The following is a 24,988-nucleotide window of genomic DNA, read 5'->3' on the forward strand; positions in this document are numbered from 1 at the left end:
CACGAGCGACACTTGTGCAAAAAAGAAAAGTGGCTTTATTCATTTCCATACGCTCTTTTTTTTTCTTTTTTTTTTGAGGGTACGCTGAACATTGGTAAGTTTCAACCATGTCACACACAACCATAATAAAGAAGGAAAGCTGTACAAATACTGAATACATGAATGATACAAGAGAACATGTACATATTCACAACCCCCTCATGCTATCATACCTTTGCTAGATGCACACATGAGTATGACATACATTTGAAGCGTTCAACTTCACAGTCCCTCTTGTCTCTGTATTGCCTTTTGTATGATTTTGTTATTATCTGCATGATGCCACTCATCTTTGGTGAAAACACAACATATCAGCACTAAATTGCTCGGTTTCGTCACTTAAATTTAGCTAAAAGCAAAGGGTTAAAAAAGGCGTCTTATTCTGGGGGTGCTTGTCCCCTTCGCACTCGTCACACACATACCTGCACACAACAGTCGTACGGGCAAAAAGAGTCAGTTGTGTTCTTTTGCCAAGTCTTTCTTTGCCGAGGTGAGCTCTCAGCTGAGCTCGAAGCCGGCCGAGGACTCGATGGCGTAGAGCAGCTTGTTCCTCATCTGCTGCTGGCTGTAGAACTCTGGCAGCTTGAGGAGGTTCATGCAGGTGCTGGCCGTGGGCAGGCGGTCCAGGTCGCTGCCGCCGTTGTGGACGCAGAAGGCCGGGTACAGCTCCTGTGGGCGAGCCAACGATGGCCGTCAATGCTCAAACGTGGCAGCACACATTTAGGAAGTGAAGTGAATTATATTTATATAGCACTTTTCTCTAGTGACTCAAAGCGCTTTACATAGTGAAACCCATCATCTAAATTACATTTAAACCAGTGTGGGTGGCACTGGGAGCAAGTGGGTGAAGTGTCTTGCCCAAGGACACTACAGCTGTCACTAGGATGGCAGACGCGGGGATCGAACCTAGAACCCCCAGGTTGCTGGCACGGCCGCTCTACCAACCGAGCGACGCTGCCCCAGAGTTTGAACATGCTAGATCCACTATGGAGTGGACTCTCACACTATTATGTTAAATCCACTATGGACTGGACTCTCACACTATTATGTTAAATCCACTATGGACTGGACTCTCACACTATTATGTTAAATCCACTATGGACTGGACTCTCACACTATTATGTTAGATCCACTATGGACTGGACTCTCACTATTATGTTAGATCCACTATGGACTGGACTCTCACAATATTATGTTAGATCCACTATGGACTGGACTCTCACAATATTATGCTAGATCCACTATGGACTGGACTCTCACAATATTATGCTGGATCCACTATGGACTGGACTCTCACACTATTATGTTAAATCCACTATGGACTGGACTCTCACACTATTATGTTAAATCCACTATGGACTGGACTCTCACACTATTATGTTAGATCCACTATGGACTGGACTCTCACACTATTATGTTAAATCCACTATGGACTGGACTCTCACACTATTATGTTAAATCCACTATGGACTGGACTCTCACACTATTATGTTAAATCCACTATGGACTGGACTCTCACACTATTATGTTAGATCCACTATGGACTGGACTCTCACTATTATGTTAGATCCACTATGGACTGGACTCTCACACTATTATGTTAGATCCACTATGGACTGGACTCTCACACTATTATCTTAGATCCACTATGGACTGGACTCTCACAATATTATGTTAGATCCACTATGGACTGGACTCTCACAATATTATGTTAGATCCACTATTGACTAGACTCTCACACTATTATCTTAGATCCACTATGGACTGGACTCTCACAATATTATGTTAGATCCACTATGGACTGGACTCTCACAATATTATGCTACATCCACTATGGAGTGGACTCTCACAATATTATGCTACATCCACTATGGAGTGGACTCTCACAATATTATGCTTGATCCACTATGGACTGGACTCTCACAATATTATGTTAGATCCACTATGGACTGGACTCTCACAATATTATGTTAGATCCACTACGGACTGGACTCTCACACTATTATGTTAGATCCACTACGGACTGGACTCTCACACTATTATGTTAGATCAACTACGGACTGGACTCTCACACTATTATGTTAGATCCACTATGGACTGGACTCTCACACTATTATGTTAGATCCACTATGGACTGGACTCTCACACTATTATGTTAAATCCACTATGGACTGGACTCTCACACTATTATGTTAAATCCACTATGGACTGGACTCTCACACTATTATGTTAGATCCACTATGGACTAGACTCTCACACTATTATCTTAGATCCACTATGGACTGGACTCTCACAATATTATGTTAGATCCACTATGGACTGCACTCTCACAATATTATGCTACATCCACTATGGAGTGGACTCTCACAATATTATGCTAGATCCACTATGGACTGGACTCTCACAATATTATGTTAGATCCACTATGGACTGGACTCTCACAATATTATGTTAGATCCACTACGGACTGGACTCTCACACTATTATGTTAGATCAACTATGGACTGGACTCTCACACTATTATGTTAGATCCACTATGGACTGGACTCTCACACTATTATGTTAGATCCACTATGGACTGGACTCTCACACTATTATGTTAAATCCACTATGGACTGGACTCTCACAATATTATGTTAGATCCACTATGGACTGGACTCTCACTATTATGTTAGATCCACTATGGACTGGACTCTCACAATATTATGTTAGATCCACTATGGACTGGACTCTCACAATATTATGCTAGATCCACTATGGACTGGACTCTCACAATATTATGCTGGATCCACTATGGACTGGACTCTCACACTATTATGTTAAATCCACTATGGACTGGACTCTCACACTATTATGTTAAATCCACTATGGACTGGACTCTCACACTATTATGTTAGATCCACTATGGACTGGACTCTCACACTATTATGTTAAATCCACTATGGACTGGACTCTCACACTATTATGTTAAATCCACTATGGACTGGACTCTCACACTATTATGTTAAATCCACTATGGACTGGACTCTCACACTATTATGTTAGATCCACTATGGACTGGACTCTCACTATTATGTTAGATCCACTATGGACTGGACTCTCACACTATTATGTTAGATCCACTATGGACTGGACTCTCACACTATTATCTTAGATCCACTATGGACTGGACTCTCACAATATTATGTTAGATCCACTATGGACTGGACTCTCACAATATTATGTTAGATCCACTATTGACTAGACTCTCACACTATTATCTTAGATCCACTATGGACTGGACTCTCACAATATTATGTTAGATCCACTATGGACTGGACTCTCACAATATTATGCTACATCCACTATGGAGTGGACTCTCACAATATTATGCTACATCCACTATGGAGTGGACTCTCACAATATTATGCTTGATCCACTATGGACTGGACTCTCACAATATTATGTTAGATCCACTATGGACTGGACTCTCACAATATTATGTTAGATCCACTACGGACTGGACTCTCACACTATTATGTTAGATCCACTACGGACTGGACTCTCACACTATTATGTTAGATCAACTACGGACTGGACTCTCACACTATTATGTTAGATCCACTATGGACTGGACTCTCACACTATTATGTTAGATCCACTATGGACTGGACTCTCACACTATTATGTTAAATCCACTATGGACTGGACTCTCACACTATTATGTTAAATCCACTATGGACTGGACTCTCACACTATTATGTTAGATCCACTATGGACTAGACTCTCACACTATTATCTTAGATCCACTATGGACTGGACTCTCACAATATTATGTTAGATCCACTATGGACTGCACTCTCACAATATTATGCTACATCCACTATGGAGTGGACTCTCACAATATTATGCTAGATCCACTATGGACTGGACTCTCACAATATTATGTTAGATCCACTATGGACTGGACTCTCACAATATTATGTTAGATCCACTACGGACTGGACTCTCACACTATTATGTTAGATCAACTATGGACTGGACTCTCACACTATTATGTTAGATCCACTATGGACTGGACTCTCACACTATTATGTTAGATCCACTATGGACTGGACTCTCACACTATTATGTTAAATCCACTATGGACTGGACTCTCACAATATTATGTTAGATCCACTATGGACTAGACTCTCACACTATTATCTTAGATCCACTATGGACTGGACTCTCACAATATTATGTTAGATCCACTATGGACTGGACTCTCACAATATTATGCTAGATCCACTATAGAGTGGACTCTCACAATATTATGTTAGATCCACTATGGACTGGACTCTCACAATATTATGTTAGATCCACTACGGACTGGACTCTCACACTATTATGTTAGATCCACTATGGACTGGACTGTCACTATTATGTTAGATCCACTATGGACTGGACTCTCACAATATTATGCTAGATCCACTATGGACTGGACTCTCACAATATTATGCTGGATCCACTATGGACTGGACTCTCACACTATTATGTTAAATCCACTATGGACTGGACTCTCACACTATTATGTTAAATCCACTATGGACTGGACTCTCACACTATTATGTTAGATCCACTATGGACTGGACTCTCACACTATTATGTTAAATCCACTATGGACTGGACTCTCACACTATTATGTTAAATCCACTATGGACTGGACTCTCACACTATTATGTTAAATCCACTATGGACTGGACTCTCACACTATTATGTTAGATCCACTATGGACTGGACTCACACTATTATGTTAGATCCACTATGGACTGGACTCTCACACTATTATGTTAGATCCACTATGGACTGGACTCTCACACTATTATCTTAGATCCACTATGGACTGGACTCTCACAATATTATGTTAGATCCACTATGGACTGGACTCTCACAATATTATGTTAGATCCACTATTGACTAGACTCTCACACTATTATCTTAGATCCACTATGGACTGGACTCTCACAATATTATGTTAGATCCACTATGGACTGGACTCTCACAATATTATGCTACATCCACTATGGAGTGGACTCTCACAATATTATGCTACATCCACTATGGAGTGGACTCTCACAATATTATGCTTGATCCACTATGGACTGGACTCTCACAATATTATGTTAGATCCACTATGGACTGGACTCTCACAATATTATGTTAGATCCACTACGGACTGGACTCTCACACTATTATGTTAGATCCACTACGGACTGGACTCTCACACTATTATGTTAGATCAACTACGGACTGGACTCTCACACTATTATGTTAGATCCACTATGGACTGGACTCTCACACTATTATGTTAGATCCACTATGGACTGGACTCTCACACTATTATGTTAAATCCACTATGGACTGGACTCTCACACTATTATGTTAAATCCACTATGGACTGGACTCTCACACTATTATGTTAGATCCACTATGGACTAGACTCTCACACTATTATCTTAGATCCACTATGGACTGGACTCTCACAATATTATGTTAGATCCACTATGGACTGCACTCTCACAATATTATGCTACATCCACTATGGAGTGGACTCTCACAATATTATGCTAGATCCACTATGGACTGGACTCTCACAATATTATGTTAGATCCACTATGGACTGGACTCTCACAATATTATGTTAGATCCACTACGGACTGGACTCTCACACTATTATGTTAGATCAACTATGGACTGGACTCTCACACTATTATGTTAGATCCACTATGGACTGGACTCTCACACTATTATGTTAGATCCACTATGGACTGGACTCTCACACTATTATGTTAAATCCACTATGGACTGGACTCTCACAATATTATGTTAGATCCACTATGGACTAGACTCTCACACTATTATCTTAGATCCACTATGGACTGGACTCTCACAATATTATGTTAGATCCACTATGGACTGGACTCTCACAATATTATGCTAGATCCACTATAGAGTGGACTCTCACAATATTATGTTAGATCCACTATGGACTGGACTCTCACAATATTATGTTAGATCCACTACGGACTGGACTCTCACACTATTATGTTAGATCAACTATGGACTGGACTCTCACACTATTATGTTAAATCCACTATGGACTGGACTCTCACACTATTATGTTAAATCCACTATGGACTGGACTCTCACACTATTATGTTAGATCCACTATGGACTGGACTCTCACAACATTATGTTAGATCCACTATGGACTAGACTCTCACACTATTATCTTAGATCCACTATGGACTGGACTCTCACAATATTATGTTAGATCCACTATGGACTGGACTCTCACAATATTATGCTACATCCACTATGGAGTGGACTCTCACAATATTATGCTAGATCCACTATGGAGTGGACTCTCACAATATTATGTTAGATCCACTACGGACTGGACTCTCACACTATTATGTTAGATCCACTACGGACTGGACTCTCACACTATTATGTTGGATCCACTATGGACTGGACTCTCACACTATTATGTTAGATCCACTATGGACTGGACTCTCACACTATTATGCTAGAACAACGCGGCATCCATTGCACCAGTCGCCCAGGGGGGGTTCCCGCATCTGCTGTCCCCTCCAAGGTTTCACATTGTTATCCCATTGGGTTGAGTTTTTCCTTGCCCTGATGTGGGATCTGAGCCGAGGATGTCGTTGTGGCTTGTGCAGCCCTTTGAGACACTCGTGATTTAGGGCTTTATAAGTAAACTTTGAATGATGATTGACTGATTGAACAGAGTTTGACGCGGCAGGGAACTGTGACATTGAACAATTCCGATACTCTTTCAAATGTTCTTGTAATCAGACAATATTTTCGGTATATTAGATGGAATCTTAGCCTGACATGTTTCGACAGTCATCTGCAGTCTTCTTCAGGTAAAGATTCCATCTAATATACCGAAAATATTGTCTGATTACAAGAACATTTGAAAGAGTGTAGAAATAAGAAGACATAACGAACCTTTTTGAGCAAATTGAACATTTTCATGAACAGCTGCTATTTTCAGCCAGCAAATACAGATCGGCCACATTAAACGGCTCTTGCAGGGGCTTAGCCGTAACGAGGCCATTTTTCTGACAATTACCGTATTAAACTGTCGTTGCTTATTGAAAGAGTGTCATTACGGCGGCCATCATTTGAGGGGGAAAAAAAGTGTGTTTCCATCATCTTTTTTTAAATGGGCTTTGCCTGACAGCGCTATTTCTCCTCTAATGAATCCTGGGCTCTTTCCCGACAGCTAATTAAAGATGAGCTGGTTCCGGGTCAAGGGCCGATACCACCCCCCCGCGCAAATTAACGCCCCATCCCGTCCACAGAAGAGACGTGGGAGAGGAGAGATAGGAGGGGACAAAGTCAAATGGATTAAAAGGAGCAGGCGAAGCATCTCTTAAACCCTGAGAGGAGGTAACACCAGGATTTTAAGGAGTTTGGGTCCTTGCAGGACAGCAATAAAGTTTGCCTAACTAATGACAGTAATAAAACTATGACAGGCACAACGTATCCCACAGGACATCTTCTGTAGTCCCTGATGCCTTCCCATACAGACATGGACGAAAGTGTGGAGCTGCTCAAACTAGAAACTGAAAAATGCAATAAAAGAAAACTGGGGATGTTCCGACCATAAGACGTATCCACCAAGTCCAATACCGATCACATGTATTAAAGGTAAATTTTTCACTTTTTTCATTGACAGTTTAATAATATCAAAATAATATTTAAGATAGTTTCTTATTCCCTTTGTTTGAGCAAAACAAAGTTAATTGTACAAAATAACTACCGTATTTTTCGGAGTATAAGTCGCACTGGCCGAAAATGCATAATAAAGAGGGAAAAAAACATATATAAGTCGCACTGGAGTATAAGTCGCATTTTTTGGGGAAATTTATTTTAATAAAACCCAACACCTAGAATAGACATTTGAAAGGCAATTTAAAATAAATAAAGAATAGTGAACAACAGGCTGAATAAGTGTACGTTATATGAGGCATAAATAACCAACTGAGAACGTGCCTGGTATGTTAACGTAACATATTATGGTAAGAGTCATTCAAATAACTATAACATATAGAACATGCTATACGTTTACCAAACAATCTGTCACTCCTAATCGATAAATCCCATGAAATCTTATACGTCTAGTCTCTTACGTGAATGAGCTAAATAATATTATTTGATATTTTACGGTAATGTGTTAATAATTTCACACATAAGTCGCTGCGTAGTATAAGTCGCACCCCCGGCCAAACTATGAAAAAAACTGCGACTTATAGTCCGAAAAATACGGTAAACAAAAGACTACTCATTTTATTCCTTCAACGGTCCTCCAATCAATTCTTGATTGTAAAATATGTCGATTGAAAGGGGGTGGGACATTCATATTTTGTCAATATTCAGTGTTTTATCATTCATAAAAAAAATAAAAATTCCATTACGTTTTAAGGCGGTCTGTCATAATGTTTTTAGCATTCAATCAGACAGATTATTGTGAGGTTTTGTATTACTGTTCCTAAAAATAGATATACCGGCCCCCAGACACATTTTTTTCTCTAAATGTGGCCCCCCGAGTCAAAATAATTGCCCAGGCCTGGTCTAAGAGGAAACAACAAATTATATTGACTAAATTTAGAACAACTTTAAAGTCAATGTGCATTTCAGTGCGTGGAGTCACTCTGTGGAACAACTTAGGGGACGAGTTAAAAACGTGTTCTAACATGATTCAATAAAACACTGTTTAAAAAAGAAGTACTGAAGAAGTACGAGGAGGAAAGAGAGTGATGCTCTCAGCACAGAGCGATGGGAGAGAGGTGTATGGTCAGAGAGTGTTTGGGCTTGTGTGTGTGTGTGTGTGTGTGTGTGTGTGTAGGTGTGTGTGTTTTGTCTCGTCTTGTCTTTTCTCATACTAACAGTGGTACTATTGTATTGTTTGTGTACAGGAGTTTTTCTTGTTTTTGTTTGTATGGTATTGTTCTTGTATTATATTGCTTATGTTAAATGTGGAATGAGTGAGAGGGGTTGGGATATTATAAGCATCTGCTTCATCCAACCCCTTTTCAAGCCTTGCACAAATGTCTCTGCCAAGATGTAAAAAAAATGTGTTGTTGTACTGTGCAGGTTTGAAATAAATACTTTAATTCAATTCAACTTAGCTATTAGCATGTCTGCACCTGGCTTTTCTCGGTGTATAGCATGTTTAAACTCGTCTTCCAGTGATAATAGCACTTGATAATGACACTTATGATGCTAAGAAATAGTTATCCATAATGGAAGTGATTATTAGTTAGTGCTAGCTGCTTGTCAGCCAGAGGGTCAGCGTTTATAATCGGCATTAAAACGGCATTAATCGGCAATCGATCACATACTTTTTCAGGAATATCGTCCAATACCGATCGATGGGCACATCTCTGGACGTTCCTTTTTGTTCAAGACCTGTTTCTTGCTTAGTTCCTATCTTAACAAGCATCACCGGTTCAAAAGTTCAGCCTGAGTTCACATGATTATTTGTCCAGACACGACTAAAATGAGAGCACAGTGGCAGTGCAGATAAGACTTCAGCATATCAGACCCGTCTCATCAACCACTGATCACTTTAAGGGCTGCTATCACTGTTGACATCGCAAACCCATTAAAGTCACATTTCCACATACCTGCCCCGTGCTTTCGCAAAGAGCTACCAAAAAAAGTGATCAATACTCTGTCACTTAATGGGACGTGTCAGTCATTAATTGGTAGGTATAAAGAGTTGTGACGTGATTTCTTCCTGGAAGTGAAAAACTGAGTACGTGGGGGGCCGAGATCTTTCTGCTAAACGCAGATACGAGCAAAAAAATCTAACTAACTATTGTGCTCCAGACACGACAAAACAGATGAAAACTTGGAAAAGAATGGAGGTCTACAACTTCTTTGTGTATGGCTGGTTCAAGGAAATTGGTATCAAGACTCTCACGGATATATATGCATCGTATTTTCTCGGGTAAGGTTGCACTTCAAATCTAAATAAGCCATGTTTGTTGCTGTAGTATGCGCTGTTTACAAGTAGCGTGTTTTTCCCCGTCTTTATCAAAATATAACTATATATGTCAACATTCTGTATGTGCTATTGATTTAGGATTGCTGCCTTTGGTAAAAACTTATTTTAGGTTTTGCTTACATTTGCTTTTTTTTTTCTTTAGACTCGCCGAGTTGGTGCTTAATGAAACACTCTTTGGCAAAAATGTGTTTTAAGAAATACAAATATTATCAAGATAATATGTAAATGTGAAACAAACGTTTAAAGTATATCAAACAAACCTTTGACGAAGTGATCACACTGCAAAAACTGAAATCTAAGTAAGATTAAATATCTCAAATAAGGGTGTTATTTGCTTATTTTCTGTCTGATAAGATAATTCTTCTCACTAAGCAGATTTTATGTTGGAGTGTTTTACTTGTTTTAAGGGTTTTGGTCCTAAATGACCCCAGTCAGATATTACAGCTTGTTGCTGAGATTTTATGACCTATATTGAGTAAAACATGCTTGAAACTAGAATATCAACTGATGCAAAGCTGTGTCATCAACACTCACAAGTATAAAACTACTTTTTTAAAGTAATAATTTCTTACTTTAAGCATGAAAAAAAAAAATCATGATGCCGAGCGCATATCATTATGTCAAGATAATGGCACTAGCATTTACTTAATTTAAGAATATTTTTCAACATATTGAGCAAAAAAGTCTAATTTTTTTTTTCTACCAAGAAGAGTGCACTTGTTATTAGTGAGAATATACTTATTTTAAGGTATTTTGGGGTTCATTGAGGTTAGCTAATTTTACTTGTTTTGGAAAGTCTTGACCAGCCGAATTTTCTTGTTCTATTGGCAGATAATTTTGCTTAGTTCAAATAAAATACCCCTCATTTTTGTATTTCTTTTTCTTGTTTTTGAACACTGACTTTTTGCAGTGCACTGCAAACTTGTGCGTTCTTTGACTCTGCTTCTGGGCGGTATAGCTCGGTTGGTAGAGTGGCCGTGCCAGCAACTTGAGGGTTCCAGGTTCGATCCCCGCTTCCGCCATCTAAGCCACTGCCATTGTGTCCTTGGGCAAGACACTTTACCCACCTTCTCCCAGTGCCAGCCACACTGGTTTAAATGTAACTTAGATATTGGGTTTCACCATGTAAAAGCACTTTGAGTCACTAGAGAAAAGCGCTATATGAATATAATTCACTTCATTTCACTTCCTTGGACTGGAGTGCTTGCTACTTTTCTTGTCCGTCGTTTGGTAAAATCTTGCACTCTTTCGCCCTTCTTAATTACCTTGTCAAGGAACTCTGAAGAAACTTTTAACCACTTTGCGATTTGAACGGTTCCAACATCCTAAAACAACGCAATCATAGGCCATTTTTCTTCGAGAAAGCCTAAATGGCGCCTGGTACCCATTGAGAACAGACGCTGGCTTGACCACCATGCATATTTCATGAGCCGGACGTGATGTCATGTGAATCCAAGCAATAGGTAGAATTAGTGTGTTGCTGTGTCTCAAACAGAAGGCTTGCTTTAGTAAGTACAATGAGTTTGACAGTACAGATTTGTCCCACATCAATTACTGCCAAGATGACGACTACTGAGGGTGGCAAGTAGAGATCGACCGATTATCGGCGCGGGTATTTGGCAGTTTGATGTATATCGTATCGGCCTCTTTGTATTGGTACCATACAATATGATACCGGTATTTAGTATATACAAATCTAATTAGTGAAGTAGATAAGTTATAACCACTGCTCACCAGCCTATTTGCCCTGCAGAGTTGCCTTTTTTTGTTGGCACATCCAGGAGCGCCGTATGGGGGGAAAATAAATTACTGACTGACCGGTATGGCGTTAAACAGTGCTAAAATTATTGCGCGTATATAAACACTGAGACTCACGCAGCCTCTCTGTGTGCACACGTGGGGCATCTTTTTGCGCACAGTCTTTTTGTACTCGCAATGTGTCTTTCTCTACGCGTGCAATGTTCCACCCTTTTGGCACTTAAGTGCGTGCATTAAATACACGGCCCAGCAACTTCCCTCCTTTCTAATTGGTCACTTTAGACCAGTGCTTCTTAACCTGGGTTCGATCGAACCCTAGGGGTTCGGTGTGTCAGCCTCAGGGGTTCGGCAGAGCCTCCGCTGCGGAGGTCAAGACACGCCCGACTCATTGTGTAAACAAAAACTTCTCCCTATCGGCGTATTATGGATACCTCTAAACAATGTTCCCTCTAATTTTCCATATGTGTGAGCAAACGCAAACACTCCTTGAGCATTCGGTGGAGCACATGTGAGCGACGTCAGTCGTGCACATGCACTGTGGTCACACCTGCAGCACACCTGTCCCAAACCTGACCAAAATAATAAGTTCAATGTTTTATTATTGTAATTAAATGACAGCAGTCATTTCCATGAGATTATTTCATAATATAAGTGTTTTGGCCCACTTTCAATGACTATAACATATTGTTTTTCATGAGCTGTGTACTAGTATTATATGTCTGGGTGGAGGTCCTACTTTGGAAATAATGTGTACCCCTTTCAGATATCGCATTTAGTTCCCATTAAAACATTCACATGTTGCACAATGAGATGTAAACATGGGATCATGTGTACATTCCTGTAACATTCTGTTTGTAAAATAAACCTTTATTAGTATTTCTTTAATATAATAACATCATTTTATGATTACAGTTCGGGTTCGGTGAATGCGCATATGAAACTGGTGGGGTTCGGTACCTCCAACAAGGTTAAGAACCACAATATTAGACAGTTATTAGAAATTATAGAAAATTATAATATGGAAAATAAAAGAGGATTAATTTTTGTAGCTGATCTGGAGAAGGCTTTTGACAAAATTAGCTTGGATTTTATTTGTAAAAGCTTAGTTTTTTTCAATTTTGGCAACTCCTTATTACACTGGATCAAGACGCTATATAATAAAACTAACTGTAGAATTATCAATAATGGATACATCTCTGGGACAATACCTCTATTAAGAGGTCTTAAACAAGGGTGCCCTTTGTCTCCATACTTATTTATTATTGCTATGGAAATATTGGCGATTAAAGTTAGATTGAATAAAAATATTGAAGGGCTCAGTAATAATAATATTGAAAGTAAAATAACAATGTATGCAGACGATACAAGCTTCTTTATAAGCCCCAATCCTCATTGTTTGCGAAACCTTCTTGATCTTTTGGACATTTTCACAGCAATCTGGGCTTAAGCTAAATTATGATAAATGTAAAATATTAAGGATCGGAAATCTAAAGGGAACGTCCTTTCGAATGGAATGCAAAGTGCCTGTTTTGTGGACAGATGGACCAGTTAACATACTTGGTGTTGTTGTCCCAGAGAATCTGGAAGATCTAGGCTCAGTAAATTATGATAATCGACTAAGAAAGCTGGATAAAATTATGCAATTATGGAAAGGGAAATCCTTAACCTTGTATGGTAAAATATCTATTGTCAACTCGTTAATTATTCCCCAATTTATTTATTTGTTTTTGTCATTACCAGCTCCATCACAAAACTTTTTTAAGATTTATGAGCTGAGGGTCTTCGATTTTGTCTGGGACGGCAAACCAGAAAGGATTAAAAGAAAGGCTTTGTACAATGAATATGAATATGGGGGCCTGAAACTTCTCAACCTTGAAGCTATGTGTCTGTCTTTAAAAGCATCAATTGTTCCAAAGATGTATTTAAACACTGAGTGGTACACAAGTGTCCTGTTGGACAAAAAACATGTACTGTATCAAAAGAAATTGTATCCTTTTTTACAAGTGATCCCCTCCCATTTTTCTTATGTAGAGAGTCTGCTGGGAAACATGGCGGGCTTCATAAAGGAAACAATCCACTCATGGTGGTGTTTTCAATTTTATGTACCAAAAAAAAGAGATGATATTTTGCAGCAGATAATATGGATGAACTCTAATATTGTAATAGATGGAAAGCCTTTCTTTTGGAAAAATATGCTTGAAAGAGGAATCATTTTTGTCAATGACATTATCAATGAGAATGGTAAAATTATGAAATATGATGAATTTACAACTATGTATGGTGATGCTTGTTCAAGCTTTTCATTTAATCAACTAACTGGAGTCATTGGGAAAAGATGGAAACAAATTAATTATGGAACTACTAAATTATTAGTTTGTAAACCCTTAATAAGAAATTCTAGTTGGCAAAAAGGAACTCAAATAAATAAAAAAATATATAAGTTTTATTTAATAAAGAAATCTTTGAATGCTGCCTCATACAACACATGGAAAATGGGAGGACTTTTTTGACTGCCCGTTGCCGTGGGATGCAATATTCAAATTAATCTACAAAACCACTATCGATGTGCAAAATCGTTATTTTCAAATTAAAATTATTTATAACTTCCTACCCACGGGAAAAATGTTAAAAATATGGAATATGACAGAGTCAGATGATTGCCGATTTTGTTGTCAGGAGCCTGAATCCACCCTACATTTGCTTTGGTATTGTCATATTGTGTCTTCGTTTTGGGTGGAAGTTGAAAAAATGTGTTTAAAGATTGGTTTGTTTATGAAGCTTGATGTGGTTTCTGTTATTTTAGGAGAGTTCATTGACAGTCATGATTTAGTCAATTTAATTATAGTACTCGGTAAAAGGTTTATTTTTAAGGCCAAAAACAGATATTCACTTAGTATTTCTTTCTTTAAAACATTTATTCAGTATTTTTTTAACTTTAGAAAATTATATGGTTGAAAACGATAATGATGCCAAAAAACATAAAAAAAGATGGGAAGTCCTCAAAGGCTTATTTTGAAAATGTAATTTTGTTTATATATGATATGCAATCTGTTGTTGCATTCCCTATTTTAAGTGTACATAAATGAAGGTGTGTGTTGCTGAGTTCGACTTGGATGTGATCTGGACTGTACATGGGTGTTTAATTTGAAAATGTATTTTTGTATGTGGATTGTATGCAACCTGTTGTGTTCCCTGGTTTTTGGTGTACATGGGTGAAGGTGTGTGTTGCTGAGCCCGATCTGGACGTTATCTGAACTGGACCTGGTTTTAAGAACCCTTTTGAACAATCTGATTTCATTGACAACCCGGTCTGGTGAAGTTAAGGTCCTTTGTTTGTTTTGTTTGAAAGTAAAGCAATATAAAAACAATTACATAAAAGATAGTAATTAATGAAAATGTTAGTGGACCAGCACCACGCACAATCATGGTGCTCTAAAGACTGTATCCCTCGCAGACTCTATTATTCTATATCAGGGGTCACCAACCTTTTTGAAACCAAGAGCTACTTCTTGGGTACTGATTAATGCGAAGGGCTACCAGTTTCATACACACTTAAATAATTTGCCAGAAATAGCCAATTTGCTCAATTTACCTTTAACTCTGTTATTATTAATAATTAATTATATTTATCTTTGTGGAAACACTGATCATCTTAATGATTTCTCACAATAAATATATATAGAAACAGATAAATATCAATATGCAAAACTTTATTTTTATATTTTCTCTAAGTGCACATTTTTCAAATTGAACATTTTCAAATGATCACTTCTAAGACAGTCTTGTGAAATCACAATATCCCATTTTAACTAGCTAGCCACTAACATAGTTTAACAAATCATGAATTACTTTGCACCATGTTTGTACAAATAATAACTCATGTAAAATACAAAAGTCAACTCTCAAATTTTTAAATCATGTCACACTTTGAACTGGACACCAAATCTGTTATCTGTTTCTTTGTCAGTTAGTGGGAAGCCTGGCATTGCATGCTGTTAACTAGTGTGTTGTACTCTGGTGTGTAACTTGACACTGCAACTCTGAGTGAGTCTTGCAGATGTGCATGAGTGAGGCGTGTTCTGTTTGTTCTTGATGAAGTTCACGTCAGAAAAGGCTGATTCACAAAGATAAGATTTTTCCTCATTGTTTGCGGAACCTTCTTAATCTTTTGGACATATTTTCACAGCAATCTGGCCTTAAGCTTAATTATGATAAATGTAAAATGTTAAGGATCGGAAATCTAAAGGGAACGTCCTTTCGAATGGAATGCAAAGTGCCTGTTTTGTGGACAGATGGACCAGTTAACATACTTGGTGTTGTTGTCCCAGAAAATCTGGAAGATCTAGGCTCAGTAAATTATGATAATCGACTGAGAAAGCTGGACAAAATTATGCAATTATGGAAAGGGAAATCCCTAACCTTGTATGGTAAAATGTCTATTGCCAACTCGTTAATTATTCCTCAATTTATTTATTTGTTTTTGTCATTACCAGCTCCATCACAAAACTTTTTTAAGATTTATGAGTGGAGGGTCTTCGATTTTGTCTGGAACAGCAAACCAGAAAAGATTGAAAGAAAGGTTTTGTACAAAGAGTATGAATATGGGGGCCTGAAACTTCTCAACATTGAAGCTATGTGTCTGTCTTTAAAAGCATCAATTGTTCCAAATATGTATTTAAACATTGAGTGGTACACAAGTGTCCTGTTGGACAAAAAACATGTACTGTATCAAAAGAAATTGTATCCTTTTTTACAAGTGATCCCCTTCCATTTTTCTTATGTAGAGAGTCTGCTGGGAAACATAAAGGAAACAATCCACTCATAGTGGTGTTTTCAATTTTATGTGCCAGAAAAAAGAGACGATATTTTGCAGCAGATATGGATGAACTCTAATATTGTAATAGATGGAAAGCCTTTCTTTTGGAAAAATATGTTTGAAAGAGGAATCATTTTTGTCAATGATATTATCAATGAGAATGGTAAAATGCTGAAGTATGATGAATTTAGAACTATGTATGGTGATGCTTGCTCAAGCTTTTCATTTTATCAACTAACTGGAGTAATTGGGAAAAGATGGAAACAAATAATTAATTATGGAACTACTAAATTATTAGTTTGTAAACCTCTAATAAGAAATTCTAGTTGGCAAAAAGGAACTAAAATAAATAGAAAAATATATAATTTTTATTTAATAAAGAAATCTTTGAAGGCTGCCCCATACAACACATATGGAAAATGGGAGGACTTTGTTGACTGCCCGTTGCCATGGGATGCCATATTCAAACTAATCTATAAAACTACTATCGATGTGCAAAATCGTTATTTTCAAATTAAAATTATTTATAACTTCTTGCCCACAGGGAAAATGTTAAAATTATGGAATTTGACAGAGTCAGATGATTGCCGATTTTGTTGTCAGGAGTCTGAATCCACCCTGCATTTGTTTTGGTATTGTCATATTTTTCTTTGTTTTGGGTGGAAGTTGAAAAAATGTGTTTAAGGATTGGTTTGTTTATGAAGCTTAATGTGGTTTCTGTTATTTTAGGAGAGTTCATTGACAATCATGATTTAGTCAATTTAATTATAGTACTCCGTAAAATGTTTATTTTTAAGGCCAAAAACAGATATTCACTTAGTATTACTCTCTTTAAAACATTTATTCAGTATTTTCTAACTTTAGAAAGTTACATGGTTGAAAACGATAATGATGCCAAAAAACATTAAAAAAAAGATGAGAAGTCCTCAAAGGCTTATTTTGAAAGTATGATTATGTTTATAGATTATATGATATCTGTTGTTGTGTTCCCTAATTTGAGTGACCTGGACATAATCTGGACTGTACATAAATGCTTATTTTGAAAATGTAATTTTGTTTATAAATTATATGCAATCTGTTGTGTTCCCTAATTTTTTTCTGTGTACATGAATGAAGGTGTGTGTTGCTGAGTCCGACTTGGACATTATCTGGACTGGACCTGGTTTTAAAAACCCTTTAAACAAATCTAATTTCATTGACAACCTGGTCTGTTGAAGATAAGGCCCTTTTTTAAAAAAGAAAAGAAAATAAGATAAATAAATAAAAAACATTTTCTTGGATAAAAAAGAAAGTAAAACAATATAAAAATAATTACATAAAAAATAGTAATTAATGAAAATGTTAGTGGACCAGCAGCCTATACAATTATATGTGCTTCAGGGACTGTGTCCCTTGCAGATGTGTTGTCTATGTTGTGGGAACCAGAATATTGGTAGCAGAAAGAAATAACCCCTTTTGTGTGAGTGGGTGTGGATGAGTGTGCATGGGGGAGGTTGTTTGGGTTGATGCACTGATTGAAAGTGTATCTTGTGTTTTTTCTATGTAGATTTAATTTTAAAAAAAATTGAAAAAATTTGGAAAAAAAAATTATTATTATTTTTTTTTTTTTGGATTATTTTTTTTTTTTTCAGAACAGGCCCGCGGGCGACTCATCTGGTCCTTACGGGCGACCTGGTGCCCGCGGGCACCGCGTTGGTGACCCCTGTTCTATATTGTAGGAACCAGAAGATTTTTTTTTTTTAATAACAGAAAGAGACAGCCCCTTTTGTGTAAATGAGTGTGGATGAGTGTGAATGGGGGAGGGAGGGTTTTCTTGGGTTGATGCACTAATGGTAAAAAAAAAGAACCACTGCTTTAGACGCCTTCTGTCCCTTCTTCTCCACTGTGATCAGACCACTATAACGAAAGGTTATGAGAATGTTTGGTATTGGGTCAGCAGCTTTTCGTAACAGCTGTAAATGTCGGGCTGGTATTGTCTACGTGTCAGTTCCTCAACTTACCTCATTTTCTGCTGAGTGGTAAATATAGATCCTCAATTTTCACACAAATCGTCCCGCCGCGATGGCCTTGCCTTACTCTGCCTCTGATTGGTTACAACTTAGATACAGTAGGCGTATAAAGTGACTAGCGTTGTACGGTATACCGGTATTAGTATACTACCGCGATACTAATGAATCATATTCGGTATTTTACCGCCTCTAAAAAGTACCGGTCCCCGCCGCCCCTTTTTTTTAACGGGCATGACGGCGTGTCGTCACGTTGTGACATTTCCGGTTTTACAAGCAGAGGAGCATGTTTGGAAGCGCACAATCACGGAGTACTTACAAGCAGACACAGTGTGTAGACAGAAAAGGGAGAATGGACGCATTTTGGCTTATTAACTAACGATAAAGGTGAAGCTATAAGACAAACGCCCCCAGGGAGACCTGAGGTGCTTTAAGACATGGCTAACTAGTGGCTAACGTCCATCCGCAGTTTGCAATGTTTTAGCTACTTCTAAATCACTAATCTTCGCCTCCACGGCGACAAATAAAGTAACTTTTTTACAAGTATCATCCCTGCAGGATGAGGAATAGCTAAACATGCTTCACTACACACCGTAGCTCACCGGCGTCACAATGTAAACAAACGCCATGGGTGGATCTGCACCTGACATCCACTGTAATGATACCAAGTGCAGGAGCGTATCTAGTCGATACTACTATGAGTACATCAATATTTTCTTAGCATTACAAAATCTTTAAAAAAAAAGGTATATTATGTTTATAAACTCAAGAAATATGTCCCTGGACACATGAGGACTTAAATTATGACCAATGTATGATCCTGTAACTAGTTGGTATTGGATCGATACCTAAATTTGTGGTATCATCCAAAACTAATGTAAAGCATCAAACAACAGAAGAATAAGTGATTATTACATTTTAACAGAAGTGTAGATAGAACATGTTAATAGAGAAAGTAAGCAGATATAAATAGTAAATGAACAAGTAGATTAATAATGAATTTTTTACCACTTGTCCAAAATGACAATATGTTACTGCATATGGCAGCAGCTAAATTAGGAGCCTTTGTTTGTTTACTTACTAATAAAAGACAAGTTGTCTCGTATGTTCACTATTTCATTTAAGGACAAACTTCCAGAAAGAAACATATGTTTAATGTATCGTAAGATTGTTAAGATTTGGTAAAGTAAAGCCAATAATGCCATTTTTTGTGGTCCCTTTTATTTAGAAAAGTATTGCAATACATTTTGGTACCGGTACCAAAATATTGGTATCGGGACAACCCAAAAAGTGATGAATCAAAAAGGAGGGATTTGCTCAGCTGTGTATTCAATTCCCGCCCCTTGGTGCCAAAAGGGTGGAACATCACATGCACAGAAAAAAAAAAAAGACATTGCGAGTGTAAACAGTGAGCAAAAAGACACTGTGCACGCATGGAGGTCGCAAGAGCAAAAGATGAATCTGCGCACGTGCAAACTGAGTTTGTGCACACGCACACGGATTTTGGTACTGTTCTAACACCATAGACGGGGCTCTTTAAAAATTGAGACACAGACTGGTCTTGTACTGTAAGATGTAATACTGTAACGCTTGGTACCAACAAGGCTTATACAGCAACACAAACAGAAGATACTTTGAAGGCCATACCTTGAAGCCCAGCAGAGGAGGTCTGGAGCAGCTGGTGACGAACTTGAGCAGCTTGCGCTTCTCCTCGTCTGTGAAGCCTTCCACCACTTCCCAAAAGATCTGAATGACGGGATGTGTGGACGTGTAGCCACCTACAGGATGTGCAAGAGGTGTCAACATCCACTGATCACTGCGGTCAGTGTGATAAACACGAGCTCCAACCTGAGTAGTTTGTGAACTTTTTCAAGTCATCAAGACATATGGGGACATGAGCTCCAGATATGAGCACCTTGTTGAAGAGAAACAGTTGCATTTTAGTGACACTTGGAGCTGCACGTAGAACATGACATTGACGAGACAACACCTGGATCTCTTGCTGGTCAAACATGCGCAGCCACTCCAGGTTGACCACGTTGGCCAGACCTTGCCTGAAGGCCAGGCAGTGTGGCCGGATCTGCTTATTGAGGCGGTAGTCGGCCACCAGGTGGATGTACGCGATGCGGTTAGCTGTGGTCACGGGTATGTCTTTCCCCCCCGTCTTCAGCTCCACAACCTGCAAGAGACATTTTTGAAGTGTCAAACAAGGACTTACGCAAACAAGAAGCCTGGCCGCATCCTGCATTTTGGTGTGAAGGTTTCACGATGCGAGGTGGATGGAATTCAATCACAGGGAGGTAATTAAAATGTTATCCAGCAGATAAAGGTGCGGCTGCCCGTGAGTGCCCACGGTTAATGGCTTTTCTAAATATAGTGCCGCCAATGAACATCTGCTCCAATACAATTTGGCCCCGAGCTCTCTTTTCATTAACTTTAGAGCAGTTAGCGCTTGATGAAAAGGTGCTCATCACGGTTGATGAAGACGGCGTTATCATGACATCATAATGTCTGCGGGCGTATAAGAACAGCCAGCGCATCTCGTCTTTGCACGAAAACTTGAACAGCGTGTGGTAACTTTGACAGTTTAAGAAGAACACAGCTTGTCATGGCTTCAGCGCTTTTGGGTGCGCGTTGACGGCTGCTCCGTGTTTAGGTGCTAGCATTAGCTTACAGCTCGAGATTGACATAGCTTTGTTTTTCCAACCATTCGAACTGAGAAAAAGTGAATTATATACACTACCGTTCAAAAGTTTGGGGTCACCTAAACAATTTTGTGGAATAGTCTTCATTTCTAAGAACAAGAATAGACTGTCGCGTTTCAGATGAAAGTTCTCTTTTTCTGGCCATTTTGAGCGTTTAATTGACCCCACAAATGTGATGCTGCATAAACTCAATCTGCTCAAAGGAAGGTCAGTTTTGTAGCTTCTGTAACGAGCTAAACTGTTTTCAGATGTGTGAACATGATTGCACAAGGGTTTTCTAATCATCAATTAGCCTTCTGAGCCAATGAGCAAACACATTGTACCATTAGAACACTGGAGTGATAGTTGCTGGAAATGGGCCTCTATACACCTATGTAGATATTGCACCAAATACCAGACATTTGCAGCTAGAATAGTCATTTACCACATTAGCAATGTATAGAGTGTACTTCTTTAAAGTTAAGACTAGTTTAAAGTTATCTTCATTGAAAAATAAGGACATTTTAATGTGACCCCAAACTTTTGAACGGTAGTGTATATTGAATAAAGAAAGAAACAATCCAAAACATGACCGATCGTGTATTGAGGCAGTTGGAGTGTAGCACTGCTAGACTGCACCGTACTTAACCAGGAGCCAGCTTTCCTGCCAGTTAAAGATGTCAAAATAATATTTAAACAGAGGACATTTAACCACGAAGATATGGAAAAGCTATTGGTGGTGTGTTTGAAGGACATACCGCTTTTCAAGTTAAATACTGTACATTTTTAGATTACTTCATAAACCTATATTATTTTGTAGTACATTCTATTGTACTGTTTTTTTAAACAAAACTTCTTATCTAATGGGGTTTTTTTTTTTCATGTTAAATGCTTTTTTTCGTGGGGCCAAACACAGATTGATTTGATTTTAATTAATTTCCTTTGGAGACATTTTGCGTTACAAACTCTGTCATTGAACTAATTAGGCTCGTAAATTGGAGGTATTATACTGTATTGCCGTTTTTTTAACCTGAAAATGCCCAATCGAGTGGCAGAACACCGTTCTCATACTCGTCAACTGCGTACAACTATATTAAAGGTAAGCAAAGTGTTTAATTTACCTTACAAAGTCAGCTGTTGACATACCGGTTTATAATGCTTAAAGAAAAATGGTGTGTTTTTTTAAGTTTATATTTGAGAGAGAGAAAAAGAGAGAGAGAGAGAGAGAGACGCAGCGAGAGAAGCATTGTTCAGTGTGAATGTGAATAACAGGCTTATTGACATGCTTTGTAAGAGAGATGGATTTATGTATAAGTTGTTGACATAAAATGATATTATCAAAACTTTATTAACTGGCAGTATGTGACTACTCGCATTGACCCAATCCCCCCATTGAGATGACGCCGACTTTAAGGTGACGTTTACAGACCGTAAGAGCTTAAACCTACAAATGATTCCTTCACATTTGAGCAAAGTGGAAATAACAAAATTACAAAATAGCTAAGAGCGTTACAAAATAAGAGTGTCAAAGCGGAACGGCACTTTTTTAAAATGTATTTTACCTATCATTCACTATGTAAGACAAGTACACTTATGTTTTCTTTTTTATGCATTCTAAATTGTGAATAAAAGTTGGCAAAAAATCAAATAATAAAGTCAATGGGAGCTCCTCTATTCCGCCCACAAAGCCCTCTAAATAACCATCCAAAAACTGCCAACAACTCTATATTTAGTGACCTGAATATTAAGCAAGTAATAAAGATATTATGAGGGCTAAAGTTAAGGACCTTCTAGGAAGTAATGACGTAACTATGTACAGTACATATGTAACACATAAATGCGCATTAGCTTTGGGTGTTGTTAGCTCATAATACTAATATGGATAGTTAGTGTAAGCTATCATAGAATGTGAATGTATATTCTATCATAATGACAACATGACTGCAAATTTTTTGTTGCTTCTCTTGGACTCCTCTCCCTGTGTATGTGTTGACGAGAGAGGGTGAGTGACCCCTCTAAAGAAATGATTTTAGTTTGGGCTAGAACATTTTTTTTTATTGCATAAACTTAGTAACTGTGGAAAATATAGGCAGTTTTAAAACAAATATTTTCTGTTAAACCACTAATGGCAACATAAGCTAGCCAATTGTGTTCTGTTATATTTTTTGGTTTGAAAAATGTACTGTAACTGTGAGCAAGTTGCAAATAGCACTTTTTTTTTAAGAGACTTAATCCTTTGTCCACAAGTTTACTAAATCAATTTTGTGTGCGCTATCATGCCCTCAAAGTTTACCAAGCACTTATTTGTTTTGTTTTTTTCAGCAAGTTTAGTGGCTAGATTAGCAATTAGCATGCCTGCTCCTGCTTGCTCTCTCTTACTCAGTGTGTAACATGTTCAGCCTTGTTCACCAGTGATAACAGTACATAAGGTACAAAGAAATGCAATTCATTTGGCGAAATGGGGGTGATTATTATAAAGTATAAGTATCAGCCAGAGGGAATCGGCTTTTGGGATCAGCATTGAAAGGCATGAATCGAAATGATTGTTCATATTTTTTACACGAAAATTGGTTGACACTGATCAATGGCTGATATTTGAGACTGACACATGGTCAAATTGAAAAAATATACCCTTTAATTTAAAAGTCGTAAAGGTCATATGGGTTCACCGTTACAATTGGACGTTACAACAGAGCTCAATAGATGAGAGCCTCTGTGACGTCTAACAAAAGCGATGCTGATAAGCTTCACAAGATTGTGGAGTCAAATGTATGTGGAATGAAAGTCATTCCTCCTATTGACTCATTCTTGTGTGTGATTATGTGCTATTGTAGGAGAATTACTGTGGTTATCAGGCTCTGTTGGCTATCTGGCGGGGACAAACTGACGGCAGGCTGCTTCCAGGTGTATGCCTAATCTTCCACAAATTGTTAACAGTACGGTGTTTGCCAAGGCCGCATTGTGACCGGGCCATTTCAGGTGCTGTTTGAGAGGAGCTAATAAGATGCGTTAAGTCGGGAGCCACACAAATGGGGAAAAAAAAGGTAGGTAGTGCCTGTTTTTCCAGATACCTGAGCCTCTCCCAGATCGTTGTTGACTACGGTGAAGTTCAGGCCCAACTCCTCCACATCACCCTCGTAGCTCTTGAGAAAGAGAAGGTTCCGGTACATTTCGGGGTCCAGCGAGGCCAGGTGGTGAATGTCGACGTCCGCGCTAGTTCCCAGAAGCTTGGACAGGAAGAAACTGGCAAAGGGCAACTCCACCAACATGTTCTCGTACAGAGCCTGTGGAAAGAACTTACATGTAAATAGACCAAGTAGCATTCAGTTCAAAGGATTGTGTGATATGAAAGCAGATTCCTTGATAAGATGCTAACAAGAGAGTGATTGCGAGCAAAACAATTCAACTGAAGCACACCAGCTTCTGCTTCACTCGTGTCTAACTTTATAAATGACAATTCTCACCTTGACCTTAAATGCTATTAAGCAGCACAGACGGGCAGGTGGCACATAAAAGCCAAAGCTAATGTACTGGAATAGTTAGGAAAAAGAGCTCATTGGAGACATTAAAATATGCAGGTCCTTATAAATGATAGTGTTAAAACCCTGACCACATCAGCTAA

At 38.3% G+C, this 24,988-nt stretch overlaps 1 protein-coding gene across 2 annotated transcripts in view; it reads right to left on the reverse strand.

Moving 5' to 3' along the window:
- The window catches only part of ube3c (ubiquitin protein ligase E3C), a 59,905-nt gene continuing 34,917 nt past the window's right edge, over positions 1-24,988 (reverse strand). For both annotated transcript variants that reach the window (XM_062022090.1, XM_062022091.1), the window contains exons 20-24: positions 24,438-24,650; positions 20,673-20,861; positions 20,531-20,597; positions 20,330-20,460; positions 1-708 (exon numbers count right to left, since the gene is read on the reverse strand). In XM_062022090.1, coding sequence (XP_061878074.1) covers positions 538-708; positions 20,330-20,460; positions 20,531-20,597; positions 20,673-20,861; positions 24,438-24,650 — 771 coding nt within the window. In that variant the 3' untranslated portion in view covers positions 1-537. The remainder of the gene's footprint in view (positions 709-20,329; positions 20,461-20,530; positions 20,598-20,672; positions 20,862-24,437; positions 24,651-24,988) is intronic.

Source organism: Entelurus aequoreus, linkage group LG15 (assembly GCF_033978785.1).
Source record: "Entelurus aequoreus isolate RoL-2023_Sb linkage group LG15, RoL_Eaeq_v1.1, whole genome shotgun sequence".
In the NCBI taxonomy this organism is placed as follows: domain Eukaryota; kingdom Metazoa; phylum Chordata; class Actinopteri; order Syngnathiformes; family Syngnathidae; genus Entelurus; species Entelurus aequoreus.